Here is a 14917-nt window from a genome sequence, read left to right as displayed (position 1 = left end):
ACAGAGTTGAAACAAAACCAAAGCACCCTGATTTTGTCGGAGGGAATTGACCTAAAAGGAAAGAGATTTAGCAAAAAAGTTGTTCTTTGGGGAAGTCAGGAAAATGGAATGGGCTTATTCTCATTGGGAATGGGAATACACTTTGAAAGAGCAGATTATCCTGAGAAATGAATCCTGTGTCTTGGTCAACTCAACCCTCACATTGAATACAATTCCCCACACCCCAGCCAGAGAGAGAGAGAGAGAGAGAGAGAGAGTTTATTCTGAGACAGAACACATGGTGGCCTTAACCCCACCAGGAAACTACAGCCCACCCCCCCTCATGATAGAGGGAGACCACTAACTGCATAACAATTCAATGCTTTGGGGGAAAAGCAGGACTGGGAGTACAGTAATTTGTAAACCAGGAATCCCAGGGTGTTTTCAGACTGAGCTGAAAACACCAGTCAGCTTCCACTGCCCCTCAAATGTGTCTAAGCAGTCTGCAGACACCCCCCAGTGAAACTGCCTGGAGACATGCGCAGGTGAGTGTCCACCCGTTTGGAGTTGGGATCCCAGCACCCTTGGTTCACACCAGTGGAGCTTGTCTGGCTTCTGTAACCTGCACAGCTCCATGCCATAGAGCAGAGCAGATGGTTTTCCCATGGCAGCCTGGCCTGGCACAGTGCCCTCCAACAACATGAGTATTTCTGGGACTGTGTCTTTATGGGTGTGAGAGGTGCTTGGATCTGAACAGCAGCAGGCAGTGTTAACCCCTTGACTGCCATTCTAACCAATCTAGCGCCCGCAGAGATTGCTGGTGTGGGTCAGTGACCAGGGAGCAGCAAAGGAAAGCGGAGAGACAGAGTTTCAATATTAAACACAACTCTTCTTTAATTATTTGCTGTTCCGATGGTTGGAGCCTGTGTCCCTCTGTTTGTTACATACACGTACATTGATCTCTCTGTTTCAAACCTGTTACTCTAGTCGCATACTACAAAAATCAAGATCCTGCCCCGCCCCCACACTTTCTTCCCAGGTCCCCCTGTTCTTCCCAACCATAAGAGGGCTTCACCACTGCACACGGAGTCACTCAGAGGCAAACAAACACCTGGTCTGGCCTTTACCTGGGAGAAAGAGGAAGGATGCATTTAATTGTTATACATATTAATAATGCTTCAGAGTTAGACAACATTCGCCTCCGGGGACCGCCGAGCTGGGAGGGAGCCTCTACCCTACCCTATGGGTAACAGAGTGCCCGTCTCCATGGCAACACCCAGAGAAGCTGGTGTGAATGCACGGGAGACTGCATTGGTTAACCTGTGCCGAATCCCCATGGAGATGCTCTTACTCAGAATTAAGCCAGGCCAATGCCCTGCGAATTAGTTTAGAAAAAAAGTGCCTGCACAGGCATTGATCAAAGTTTAATTCAACCACTCACTTGAAATGCTAATTCAGGACAGCTTCTGAGGTCCCCACTGTAGACAAGCTATAAGGCCCCTGAGTTCAAGGCATGTGCTCTAACCACTAGGCAACCATGGCTTGGTTAAGGGGAAAGCTCTTGCATATCCTTTGTGCTCAACCGTCTCACCTGTTCTAGTCAGAAGCCTTCAGGAGCACTGATGTCTGTCCCCTCCACTGTACACAACAGAGAGGCCAGGGACTCGGTCACAGAGGCTGCCCCAGTGCCCTGTGCCCCTACAGAAGAGCAGAGGTGGTCCTCTCTGGGGTATTAGTCTGCTCTGGGCAGTCTCCTGCTAGAGGCACTTCTGCTAGAGACAGCTGTGTTGGGTCCTGTACCCCCAGGCAGCTTTTCCCCAGCAGCCCCTCCACCTTGCTCCATGGGTATAAAGGGCTCCTGGTGCAATGATGCCCTCAGACTCATTCTCCTTGCTTTACAACCCGCTTAACAAATTTGATTCTGGCAGGGGAAAAACTGAGACCTACCCCAGGCTAAGACTCTGCTGTCCACCACCCATACTGTCCAGCCAGACCCAGGCTAGTCCCACCCAAGGGGCACTCACTTCTGGTCCAGGATGAGCGGGACGTGGGCACTGTCGTACCGCCCATGCATGGGGTTGATACTCTCGCCTGTGCGCACGTTGAACATGGGCAGGGTGGAGAGGGGCTGCGGCACCTCCCTGCTGCTGGCCATGTGCCTCAGCTCCTCCGTGTTGCCATGGATTGTGTTGTGGTGCACCATCTGGATGCTGACAGACAGGAGGGTGGTCAAACCATCAGTCCAGTCACCCTGGGGTAGAGACACACCTGGGGAAAGGGCTGGATGGATCCTGATTCTTCCTTCCTGCCCTAATACACCCCCGCTAGGAATAACTACTGCCATGACTTGTGTTAAGGATGTTACTAAATGGCTTAGGAAGGGTTAATAAAGGATTGAAAAACAGTACGTGTAGGTTTATTTGTGGTGGCTTGCAAAGGGCCAATGGAACTGGTGTTGGCTGTTACAGGCAGGAGCAATCAGCAAAGAAATGCAGGGCTGCTTCCCTACCACTCCTGCCTGGGGAGGAGCAGACTAGGAGGAGCTTCCCTCCTTCCCTACCCAGTGCCTCCTCCCAGGGTCTGGCTCTGCTCAAGGAAAATAATGAAAAAGAAACAGCCCAGACAGCAGGTGAGGGCACTGCCTGCACTGCAGGGATTCAGGGCATGGGCACAGCCTAAGCATGAGGCCCTAGGAGCTTGCACCATCCTGTGGGATCAGCCAGTGCCACAAGGAAGGACTTGAGGGGCTGCGTCTGCCTGACAGAGGCCTCTGGGGTCCATGTTACACTCCTGCTGCCTGACTGCTCCTTACGGTGACACTGGTTCTTTCCAAAACACAGCCCTGGAGCCGGGTCTGTGCATGGGAGCAGCTCCTAGGGGAGCTCCAGTCTCCTAGGGGGTACCAGGGTTTGTAAGTGGCTAGCATCTTTGAGGAGCCTCAGTACTCTGGTGCTGGGAAAGGAGGCAGCACAGCAAGAAAAGGTGTAGGGATGCAGCTGCTGGACCCCACCACAATTGGCAGCACTGAATCATCAGGCTAAAACATTCATGGTTCCCTGGTTACCTCCTGAGAGATGGAAGGGAAACAAGGTCTGTCCAGTCTGTCTGGGGTTTTCATCAGTGCCTAAGGGAGTGACCATCACTGATCTCCAGTTCCTGTCTCGGAGGTGAAAGGAGTAGCAGTTCATCAGAGCACAGGAACTGCAGCCCATGAGACAGGAGAGAGCTGGGAGCCAGAAGGACAGCAATGGATCCCCCTCAGGTAGCAAGCTCATGTGTTTACACACTTGCATGCACTATTTGTACACACATATGTACACACACAAAATCTTCCACAGACTGGCAAACATACAGGCACTTGTTTGCTTGCAGCACAAAACTCATTTACATGTGCACTGGGGTAGGGCTTAGAAACACCAGTCTAGGGCAGCATCACAGAGTGGTAAGTGCTGCACAATCCTGGGATGAAGGGTTGGCTCTTCCTTCCCACTAGCTTTGCATTTCTGCTCCCCATCACACCCACATGTATGGTGAAATCCTTGATCCTCTGAAATCAATGCAAAACTTGCACTGACATAAAGGGGCTGGTGTGAGCTTAAAAACTATGACTTTTGTTATAACAGTAGTTCATGCCCTTTGTATACAGCATGGGAAAGGAGGCTGCAGACCCACATGCACACACATCATGAGGGCTTCTCTGACATCACAATCTACCAAGCTCTGTTGCCATGGCACTAGGCTGTGACAGCATTTGGGGTGGGCCTTGCCAAGCGGCTCACCACTACTTGCCCAGCATCCTCCACACAAGGACTTAGACAACACGAATAGGGGGAGTTGCCTAGAATTCAGCTGAGGAACTGGACAAGGCTTTCCCAAGAGTTGGTGGGTGAGGAAGGACATGAGTTGAGTTGTGAGGTACAAAAGCTGTGATGTGTGATGGGCATTAACTGGCACACTTGTGGAGAGAAATCTTAACCAACACCTGCTTTTATCCCCCTGGTCTGGGGGCACCAGCAAGAGGTGGGACTCGGCCTGTACTTCCAGTCAGGCCCTGGGTGCTGAGCCGAGTGGGGAAAGAAAGCCAAGAACAGAGCTGTGGCCCCCAGCTACTGGAGCTACTCATTGAACCTGAAAAAAGACAGGAGAAGGTGGCCTGGAGGGTAGTGAGAGAGTGGCTCTGATCTGAAGGAAAAGCCCCTTAGATCAGGAATCAATAGGTATAAACAGAGGTCTCAGGCACCAGCATGACCAGCCTCTGTGAGCCATGCGAAGGCTCTTCTTCAGAGGTGGGCATTTCTGATTCGAACGCAGACTTGCAGCCCACTGTCTCCAAGAATGCCAGCCCCAGTGTCTCCGAGCTCATCCTCTGGGCTGTGGCAACCTCTCCAAACTGCCAGGGGCTCTCACTGGAAACCCTGAAGAAGATTGTCACCAAGGCTGGCTATGATGTGATGAGAAACAAGACCCACTTCCTGAGGGTCCTCAAGGGTCTGGTCTCCAAGGGGCTTCTGAAGCAGATGACAGGGCCTGATGACTCTGGCTCCTTCCGCTCCAGCAAGAGGAGCGAAGAGAGAAAGAATAAAGTTACTGACAAGAAGAAGAAGAAATCTGGAAGCAGAAAAACATCCAAGCAAGCACCTGCCAGGTCTAGCAAACCAGCCCAGCGGGGCAGGAAACGGAAAGCCATGGCTTGAGAAATGCCCCTGCAGGGGCCCAGCTATGGGCAGGTGCTCAATAAAGTAATCCCAATATTTAAACCTCTCCTGTGTCTAAGCATTTTTTACAGAGTCAAATGCAACAGCAAAGGAAAGTCCTGAAAGTTAAGAGAGGGGGATGGGAGCAGCTTTGAGTGCTGCACTGTGTTGTGCTGCTTTGGGAGCCTTATAAGCAAAGCAGCATTAGGCTGACTTGTGTGGATAGGAGACAAGAACCACGTTATTTGTGCTTGGTGGACATCCCCCAGCTTGCTCCTGAACTGAAGCTCTCAACATGCTATGAGAGTCCTGCTCTTCTTTCCAAGGAAGAGTGAAGCCCTGAGATTTGGTCACTGGTGAGCCTGTGGCACACTTTGCAAAGGGAACAGTGCTGATCCTTGCCAACTTTCAAGTTCAGACATCGAATGTACGTAATTGTCCAAATGGCTCTTTCTTTTCAGTTGCATAAAGTGTCTTCCTCCCTCACTTTCCAATTCATCACACTGCTTCACTGTTGTTAAACTGCTGGCTGCTGCCACCCTGGAGGTAGCATCTCTGTGATGGGTGGACTGACTCTTGCCCACAAGCAGTTCATGAAAGGCCTCCAGAAGAGTTGAAGCCTGCTTGGCTGGCTTACTAGATCTGGCTGGTACTCACCTGGATGTTGCTTCTGGGTTCTGCCACAGGGGGGCTGCACATCCCTGCTGGGAGAAGCTACTTCTGTGTCTAGCAATCATGTGCTAGAATGTGGGCGGAGAGGTATTCAAGTAGCAAAAACCAAAAAGCCTGAAATGTTCCTACATAGGCAAAGTGTCAGCTATGGACCTTCACACACTCAGGCAAATCCCAGAGTGCAAGGGTCTTAATAAAAACATCGCCGGTGGAAGGGGAGTCATTTAAACCTTGGGTAGTATCTCTGGCGTCTAACACCCTGCATAGGAAAGAGTCCGGACAGCCTGTGATCTACAGGTATTGGCAGTTTAACAACACTGCACATCCACTGCGCTGCTATGCCTGCCACACTACATCAGTCCAGGATAAACACTAGGCCAGGTACCACCTTGTAGCTCACCTCTGATGCATTCTCCATGATCCCAGTCATGTCATCACCTGACTGTCAAGAGCAGCCCAGTGTGAGGAAGGGAAATGGGGGACAAGGTCCCTAAAGAAGGTGTAGGCTTCACCTAGCCACATGGCAGGGGGCCACAGTTAACATGGAAGAAACCAGGCCTTTGAAATGGACCAATGCTTTCCTGGTCAGAACCAATGACCTCCAACACTAGGTCTGGAGTGACCAGATGGGGAACCCTTGCTAGGAGTACAGGGCAGCCTTCCTTATGCCAGTGCTGGGGTGGCTGTCACTCGAAAGCAGGACCAATAAGTCACAAGGATATTGTGGAAGTTGGAAGCTATAACATGGAGTAACAAGTCCCATGTCAAGAAGACTGCTGGCCAAGCTACTCCTGTGGACAGGAAAGAGTGAAGACTACTCAGGCTCCACTGAACTGAGAGAGAAGGGGGAAGGGGAAAGGTGGGTAGAAAGAAACATCCAGCATCCAAGAGACAGGAGAAAGTCACCAAAGAAAAAGTGACTGAGGTCTCCTGTTGTACAAAGGCTGATGTCTGGTTGTCTCCTGAAAGGGACCAAGATGGGCAGAAGCAAGTGAATACAGGAAGCTTAAAGCCTCTGGATCCAGAGCCATGAATCAGGGCTCAGTAAAATGCTGGGTTGGCATTACCTCTCCTTAGGTCCAGGATGGCCATGTGAGCATGGACTGTGAGTGAGACAGTGAATCCATTCCAGTGACACTCTGATCCTACATGAAAAGATAGAAGGGCTGCTGCAGGAAGGATGGCGGATCATGCTGGTGGAGGCTCCCTGTCAATCTCCAGTGACAGCTACGCCAGGAATAGAGATTCAAGGCCCTGTCTCTGACAAAGGGCTAGCAAACTGAAGCAGTTCAGGCTTCAGAGCCCGAAGTGCTTTGATCCAGAGTCCCTGGGCCTGACCAGCCCCAAGGCACAAGCCTAGGTGTCCACTCACCAGCTGACAGCCATGACATGGACATAGGTAGGCCGATGCATGCCTACCTAGCACAGGGACTAACAAATGAGGGTTATAGGGATCATTAACACCTGTAGCATGATTCCTCCTCTTCAAGTTCTTTTGGGTGCTGGTGCCTTTTCCCCTTCCCCATTTTGGGACAAGAAGACCCGGCCAGGTGTCATGGATCTCAAGAAACCAGAGGCATAATGGGAACACTTCTCAGCTGCAGATAAAGAAGAGCCAGTGATGACCTGGTTCCTCAAGAGATGTAGTTACCTGTGTTAGTCTGAAGTCAGTCAGAGGCAAGGTACATATGCACTTTTATAGACTAACTAAATAAGATACGCAGAGAGAGCAAGCTTTCGTGAACCCAAGTTCACTTCATCAATCACTGTGAAAGGACATACAGAAAGCAGAATATAAGGAGGACAGAGAAATTAGAATACAAAAGACAAGGGAGTAGGGAGAGAGAGAGGAGGAGGGAGAGAGAGGAAGGGGGAAATGCTAGGAGAGAAAAGGAAATGAGCAGAAAAACCATTAAAACAAAGGGGGTCACAGAAGCTAAATCCAGGTAATGAGATAAGAATCCATAGTTCCTGTTTAAACCATGCTTAACACAGTCCAGTCTGTAGATGATTTCTTGTTCTGTAGTTTCCTGTTCAAATTGGTTTTTCAATTTAAAAAATTATTTTTTGCCAAGAACAGCAATCCCGAGGTCAATGATGGAGTGTCCAGGGAAACGGACATGTTCTGCCATAGGCCCTTGTGTTCTCTGTGTTCATTGGTCCTACCAGAAGGACATCCTGCCTGGGTCCAGCCAGGGGAGTCAGATGTGCAGATAAGCCTGACCTGCCCTTTCCGCAGGATTCCACTGCCCTTGGCAACACACACCTGGCAGGGCAAAAAAATCACCGAGCCTTGTAACCAGCAACCAGGTGCCAAGGGACTGGGTGCAGTAGGTGCCAGCAGCTTGCATTGCTCAGCAGCCTCCAGCTGGGGAGGGCATGACCCAGAGAAGGGTAATACAGATGGGGGAAGGGGGGAGAGAAGGAGGTGGACGCAGGAGTCCTTGGGCCAGTCCTTTGATCAGCATAAAGCAATGAGGAATGTACCTCAAGCAGATGTATGCAAAAGGACAAAGGCATCAGTATAATCTTTAAGCTGAACTCCACCCCGCCACAGACTGCACACAAGTCACCCCCCAGTGAAACTACGTCTGAGTTGAGCAGGGAGGTAACTGGTATCCAGTGGGAAGTGGGCTGGGGCCTCCACAGGACAGTCTGCCAAGAGTTCAGCGCCTGCAAAATCAGAGTGGGGCTTTCAGAAGGGTTCAGCTCGTCGGTGTGGGCCAATGTTTCAAAGCAGGCCTGTGCATCTCCCATTTGTGACACTCCTTCCAGCTTGGGCCCTGTGGCTACCCAACACACTGAGCTCTCTGCAGAATTCAACCCCTGCTGCAGGTCTGTGGATGCTGTGTACTTCCAAGCAGCCTGGCCTTTAGCTGCTGTGAATAGGTGGGAGAGCTCAGAACAAGAGGGGCTTTTTGATCAAGGTGGAAGCAGTCAGGGGAGGTTTTGTTAAAATCTTTCAGTGTCTCTGAAATGCAACATGATGTCTGTTGCTCTTTACACAACACAGCACAAGGAAGCTGTACAGGTACATCTGTTGGTCCATATATCAACTACATGCACGCATGCCACATACACCACGCTGCTGCTCTGACTGGCAGCTTGGAAACCAAAGAGCACAGTGTGAATCACTAGAGGCCTCACAAACTATTTAAAGGGTTATTAGTCTATTCCTGCACTTCACTTGTACTAAGTCCAATATGGCAGATGTGTGATATGAGACATCTGCCCAGACACACCCACACGCACACATCACAGGGTATGTCTGATGTCACAATACCCAAAGCTCTGTACTCACAGCAACCAATTTATCTGAGCATCCCAGCACGAGTTGCCAAGTGGCATTTGCTTCATAGCTCACTAGTCCCTCAACCTATAATTGACCCACAACTTCATTGTTGGCAACAGCCTAGAATCCAGGAGGAAGTGTTGGAAAAGTTTCCACTGGTACCCAGGGTGGTGAGAGAAGGCCTTCCGAGAGACCATCACCCAATCGGGTTGCCCAGCTGGCCACAAGGAGCCAAAGTTGCAAGGCAGGAGTAAGGGATCAGTGTTTCCCCTTCAGGGAAGCTCTTCCTGGCTCTCTTCCATGGAGCAGACCTTTTGAACAAGAGCTGGCTAGACGTGGACGTATCTATCCAGCCAAAGACTGAGCTGTCTGAGCAACTCGAGGCAACGTGCAGACAGCTGGAACAACAAGACAGCCACTCGGCTTCCAGAGAGAATTTACTGAGTGTGATGTCTCAGAGCAGACACCAAAGGTAAACTGGACATACAGCTGCTGGCAGGACAGCCAAAGGGCAGCACACATCCATAGGAAGAGACAGGCAAGCACATACACAGTGGGGAAGGACTTCCTGACAAAGAGAAGGAAGTCCCTGGGAAAGCAAAATGACTGACCTGAATGAGCCTCCCCAGATTCCTTCTACAGAGTCACCCAACCTGGATCTGGAGAGACCTGGTCCAGGAAACGCTGGTTCTGATAGCCCAGCTGCAGAGCCAAGTGAGAATCCAGAGCAGCCCCAGCCATCTTGTCCCAGCCTCTTCAACGAGCCTCAGCCTTCTGGCTCCAGCCTCTTCCCTGAGGCCCAGCCATCTGGCTCTGGCCTCTCTGGTAAGGTGCTACGCTATGGTTGCAGAAACTCCAAAAGGACCAAGTCCTCAGAATCTGGCCTCTCTCAGAAGGCCAAGCCATCACTTAGTAAGACATCCAGTCCAGCAAGTGATGGCTCCTCCAAGTTGCACAAGCCATTGTATCAGGGCCTCTCCAAGCTCATCCTGAATGCCGTGGCCACCTCCAATAGGCGCTCCGGCCTCTCCTTGCAGGCACTTAAGAAGACCATTGAAGCCACAGGATACGACATGGTGAAGAGGAAGAACTACTTCAAGAGGGTGCTGTTGAACCTGGTAACCAAGGGGCTTCTGCAAAAGCTGAAAGGCATGGGGGCTTCGGGCTCCTTTGGGATCAGCAAGAAACTGGCTAAGAAGATGGGTGGAGGCCAAGGAAAAAAGAAGCTACCTCAGAAAAAGGAGAAAGTCCTCAAGATCGGGATAGCAGCAACCACCTTGGCCGAAAGAGGAAGTATGGGGTTAATGGATGTGTCCAAGAAGCCACAACCCAAGGCCAAGTAGTCAAAAGCTAGCACCTGAGGGGCTGACCCCCACAAAGTACAGATGTTTCACAGTGCTAAATAAAAGGATTGTTGTGTTTAAACCATCCTGCATCCATGCTTATCTTCAAAGAAGGGCACAGAGAGGGGGGAGGAAATACTCTGCAGGGTTCTGACCCCCTTCCATCTCCCCAAAACTAGTGCCAGACAGGGTGCAGTGACCAGGAAGGCATAACCTGGGTGTTGCAGAAAGAGGATGATCATTGCTGGGAGAGCTCTGCAGGATGGTTCCTCCAGCATGGCACAAGTGGGGTGCTCCAGGGGCTGCCGACATGCCCAAGGGCTGCCTGCATTTCCAGGAGACAGAGACCTAAGGCACTAATTGCCAAGGGTCATTGGAGATGGCCTGGTGGTTCTTGACAAAGCAGGGCACATAGCCATCATGGGAAGAAGGGTATGTTACAGAAGGACTGGAGAGTCTGGAGCAGGAAGGGATTCTGCCCAAGGGGAAAGAAGGCACTGAGAGTGCTTATGATCTAAGTAGACAAAGATGGAAGAAGCATGGCTTATGGAAGGTCACATGGGAAGCCAGTGACAGAACCCACACTACTGGCCTCCAACACATTGCCTGGTACACTGGGTCACACTGTCTAGTCCAAGGCCCACTTGCCTAGCCATTGAGATGTTTACAGAATGCCAATCACCCAGGCACTGAGGCACTGGCAAGCTCAAGGGCAGGCAGTGAGAGTCAAATGCAATCTAATTCACCTGCCACAGCACCAAAATGCCTGGCCTGGGTCAGCTCCAGGTTGCCAGGGGATTGGGCTGGCTCCTTCAGGCAGTGACCTGCCAGGAAACAGGTCCCCTCTCCCTGATGGAGGCTGGGATGGGGTGCAGAGGCAGCAGAATTAGGTCCTGTCGGGGGATGCAGCTGAAAAGGCCCTGCAGGGCACTGCCTCAGGAGGCAGGGGTGGGGAGCCACAAGGAAAAGAAGCCAGGCCCCTCAGGTCTCCAAGGCTTTGTCCTACCAGGGTGGAAGCAGGACACGCACCAACACTCTCCCAGCCTCTCATCTCTGTTTGCCTCCCCCGACCGACTTCCCCTTCTCTATTGGACCCTTCACCCTCCACCTATCTTCATGTGCCCCTTCATGTGCCTGCCACAACTTGATGTATTTAGTTTAGGTAAGGGAGGCTGTCCCAGGGCTTCCCAAGCTTGATCCCAGGACCACAGTGTCTGTGGTCATAGCCTTAAGGGCTAGTTGCATGGTTCTGTCTGCCCCTACACCACACCCAAGCCTCGCAGATATCATCACTTCACTGATGTTCACTCCATACACTCAGCCCCTCTCTGGGCTCTCTGGTCCCACTTACGGCCCCTCTCTGGGCTTGTGGACCCTTTGGTCCCCTAGGAACCTTCTCCACCTCTTTCCTTCCTAAACATCCAGACTGCTGCAGGCTGTACTCTTTGCATTGGCTTTCAGGAGCTGCAGCCATCCTGCACAGCTGGATGCTTACTGCCTGCTCAGCTCTGGGCCCAGGCTTATACAGCCCAAGCCCTGCCCACTCCCAATCCAGTGACTCTCTCATTAGCCCTTTTCATCACCTGCAGGCTACTCCTCAAGCCGCCTCACTTCTTCAAGGGACAGGCACACTAAGCATCCCGCCACATAGTGTATTCCTATTATTTGCACAGCCTTTTTCCCAACAGAATTATGTAACTAAGTAGATTGGGTTAATGAACAAAATATTTAAAAAAAACAAGACTGGAAACAGGTGGCATAATCTCTAACTGAAATACTTCAAGCTTCTCCATGCATTTTTATGCCAGCTCTTCAAGGCTTACTGGCAAATCATGACAGCAGCTGAGGTTCAATCATACCTCATGCCCCACTGTGTCTTTACACTTGACCATGTGTGTGTGAATAATGAAAATCCCACACATAACAATTCCCTACTCTTTCTCTCAGGCCGCTGAATGAATGGCCTGATATAGCAGGGAGTGACAGGGAATGTGTTAAGTATTCCTCAAACCAGTGCAATATGCTTAATCATTTACAATTATTTAAAATAACTGAAAGTCACCTGCAGTCATTTTCCTGATGACAACATTGTTTCAGAATTTGAAACACAGTGCCAAATTGCCTGTTACAGGTGGATATCTCTTTTCCCATGATGCTTAATTGCTGCATTATTCAGCAAACCAATCACTGGTTTGCTGGCTTTCCTTTTCCTAGTTTAGCTTATGCAATAAACCAAAGCCAATATGCAAATAACATGGTGAAATATAACTGAAGAGAAAATGTTTTAGTCCCACTGGAAGTATGCAAATAAACAAAACAGGTGAATAACTGTTATGTAGCGATGTGAAATCAACTGGAAAAATAACAATAACAAATATCTATGCAGACCCAGATACCTGTGCACCATCGCACACACCCAGACAAATCTTCACCCTCATATTGTCACTTCATTCATACACATGCTTACAAGCGTGCTTTCTCAAGACACAGCTTACATGCTAAATTCTGCTGCCCCTGGATAAGGAGAAGTGGTCAAAAATTTCCAACAAAACAAGTCAGTGCATCAAAATCAAAACTTCCTACAAGAACATGTGGAAATTTGGAGCAATTTAGGGGGAAAAATTGACCCAAAGCTTTTTAATAAGGTCAAAAGAGCTCAATTTGATTGGAATGGAACGCTCGACTTTTTCACGTTATAATGCATTTTCATTTCAAAATTGACATTGGGTTATAAGATAAATTGAAAAGATGGATTAGAACAAAATGAAAATACTTTGTCAGAAGGGAACATTTCAACTGGCCTAGAGAGAATTTTTTCTTTTGAAAATTTTGCTTTGCAGAGAATTCTGGGAACGTTTGTTCTTAGTTCATCCAGAAGAAAAATGAATCTCAACCTGTCAGAATTTTCTCTGGAAATTAATGTTGAGGTTCACCCAGCTCAGAGTAGAAGCAAATTTCTCTACAAAAAGGTATAATGTCTACCCTGTGACCCCCCTTCCCTTCCTTCTCATGGGCATTCAGATTGCTTAGTGCCTCTGGACCTGTTGTACTGGAAGAGAATAAAATTGAAGTGTGTTTTTAATTGAAGTCTTGTGATACCCTTCAAATCTATAAAACATCACTCAGACCCTTGTGAGATGGAGCAACACATTCATCGACATCACAGGGCCTTTATGACATCACACTCTGTCACATTTTGTTGTCATGGTTACCGCTAGTTTGTCCTGGTGCTCAATGACAACTGTGACAGGTCAGTGTCACAGGCAACTTGGATTGCTGGGAGCCACGCGGAGCAGGAGGACTCTCACTACAGTGGCCCACATACCCAAAGAGGGAGACATTTCTTGAAGAAAGAAGCCAAGTCCAGATCCGAGATCTCCTGGCCTGGACCCAGGATCTCCAAGCCGAGCTCCAGGGCCCCAAATCAGGCCTCATACCATAAAGGTCAGCCTGTGAGGGAAAAGCTGGAAGGCAGCAGGGAAGTCTCGGTGCTTTCTCCAAGGAAGCTGGGAATCTGAGGCTGCCCCAGGCCCATTCCCTGTCTGAATCTCCGGCATTCAGCTGTGGAAATCACTTAAACACAAAGCCCAACCCAGCATCAGAGCTCACCGAGTGGAAGACGAAACGCAAAGTCAGATCTGAAGCCACAAGGCAGCCTCTTTCACTGCAGTGTCTTGCACTGGGCAGTGGGTAGTAAGTGAGGCAGGAAAGACGTTTTCTTCAGCGAGCAGAATGACCAAGGGGAGAGCATCCCCCCAGGCACCCTCTTGTCCTACAACCAGCCTGGACGCAGCCGACCCAGCCTCCACTAAGCCAGACTTGGAGACAGTGGAGCAAGCTGACCCCTCCAGTACACCCAAGGCACTGGCGGCCAGCTTCCTGAGGCAGCACAAGGCACTGGAGATCCGCCCTCCCAAGCTGCCAACCCAGGCCCTCTCCAAGCTCATTGTGGAAGCTGTGGCCTCCTCCACGAAGCGCTTGGGCATTTCCCTACAAGCCCTCATGAAATCACTCATAACCACTGGTTATGACATGGCAAAGAAGAAAAGCCACTTCCGGAGAGTGCTCAGGGGTCTCGTCGCCAAGGGGGTCCTGCGGCATCTGAGAGGCACCAGTGCCTCTGGCTCCTTCCGCCTTGGCAAAGGGGTGGCAGCCCTGAACAAGAACGCGGCACCCAGGAAGTGGGGCCGGTCCAACAGGGCTGGGCACAGGAGCAGGAAGCTGGGCAGGAAGGAGCAGAAGGGCTCTGAGGGGGCCGCAGAGGAAGCCAAGGCAGAAGTCTGCCCACCTGGGCAGTAGTAATTCAGAGAATGAAAGACAGGGCCCATATGGGCACAGTGTCATTACTGTGAAAAATACACTGGAGTTGTATTTATGGTCCTGAGTCCGGGCTCATCCTTTGGGGCTGGAAGGGGGACAAAGCAGAGACCTGTTTGATAACAGCTAAGAGAAGCGGGCAGAGATGGGACAAAGCATGAGCCCTTGCTGGCAGAGCCAGAAAGACATCTCATGGGCTCAGAAGACACCTCTGGTGAATGCCACCTCCAGCACTGGTGACTCCGGAGGCAGCATTCTTCCTTCAGTGTTGGCCCTCAGTCCCAGCATAGGGAAGGGACACTTTGCTACAGACAGGCCCATCAGTCAGATGTGTCCCCTGGCTCCTGGCAAGGGCTTACATATCACAGACACCATTCAAAGTTCATAGTTTCATAGTTTCTAGGGTCGGAAGGGACCTGAGCAGATCATCTAGTCCGACCCCCTGCCATGGCAGGAAAGACTCCTGGTAGTGCTCGGGGGAACAGTGACTCCCCCAATGCCTGCTGATCCCCCCTGACTAGTTTATAACAGGCCACTAGATCCCCCCTCTCCTCATAGGGCCTGCCCTGCTGTCCCCTGATCATACGAGTGGCCCTCCTCTGGACCCTCTCCATGCTGTC

General features: G+C 50.5%; 2 protein-coding genes across 4 annotated transcripts in view; one reads left to right on the top strand and one right to left on the bottom strand.

Moving 5' to 3' along the window:
* Positions 1-847: 847 nt before the first annotated feature.
* SGCA (sarcoglycan alpha) overlaps positions 848-14917 on the bottom strand; it is a 26122-nt gene continuing 12052 nt past the window's right edge. For 2 of the 3 annotated variants that reach the window (XM_019548438.1, XM_019548435.1), the window contains 2 exons: positions 2004-2189; positions 848-1106 (listed from right to left, as the gene is read on the bottom strand). In XM_019548438.1, the coding sequence (XP_019403983.1) occupies positions 1103-1106; positions 2004-2189 (190 nt within the window). In that variant the 3' untranslated portion in view covers positions 848-1102. The other variant, XM_019548437.1, reaches the window with a different exon arrangement.
* On the top strand, positions 2212-5271 carry LOC109318945 (histone H1.1-like). Its single transcript, XM_019548439.1, has one exon. The coding sequence runs from the start codon at positions 4224-4226 to the stop codon at positions 4671-4673; it is 450 nt and encodes a 149-aa protein (XP_019403984.1). The 5' UTR covers positions 2212-4223; the 3' UTR covers positions 4674-5271.

Source organism: Crocodylus porosus, unplaced genomic scaffold (genome assembly GCF_001723895.1).
Source record: "Crocodylus porosus isolate Cpor-Errol unplaced genomic scaffold, CroPor_comp1, whole genome shotgun sequence".
Lineage (NCBI taxonomy): Eukaryota > Metazoa > Chordata > Crocodylia > Crocodylidae > Crocodylus > Crocodylus porosus.
This window is presented reverse-complemented; position numbering and strand designations above follow the sequence as displayed.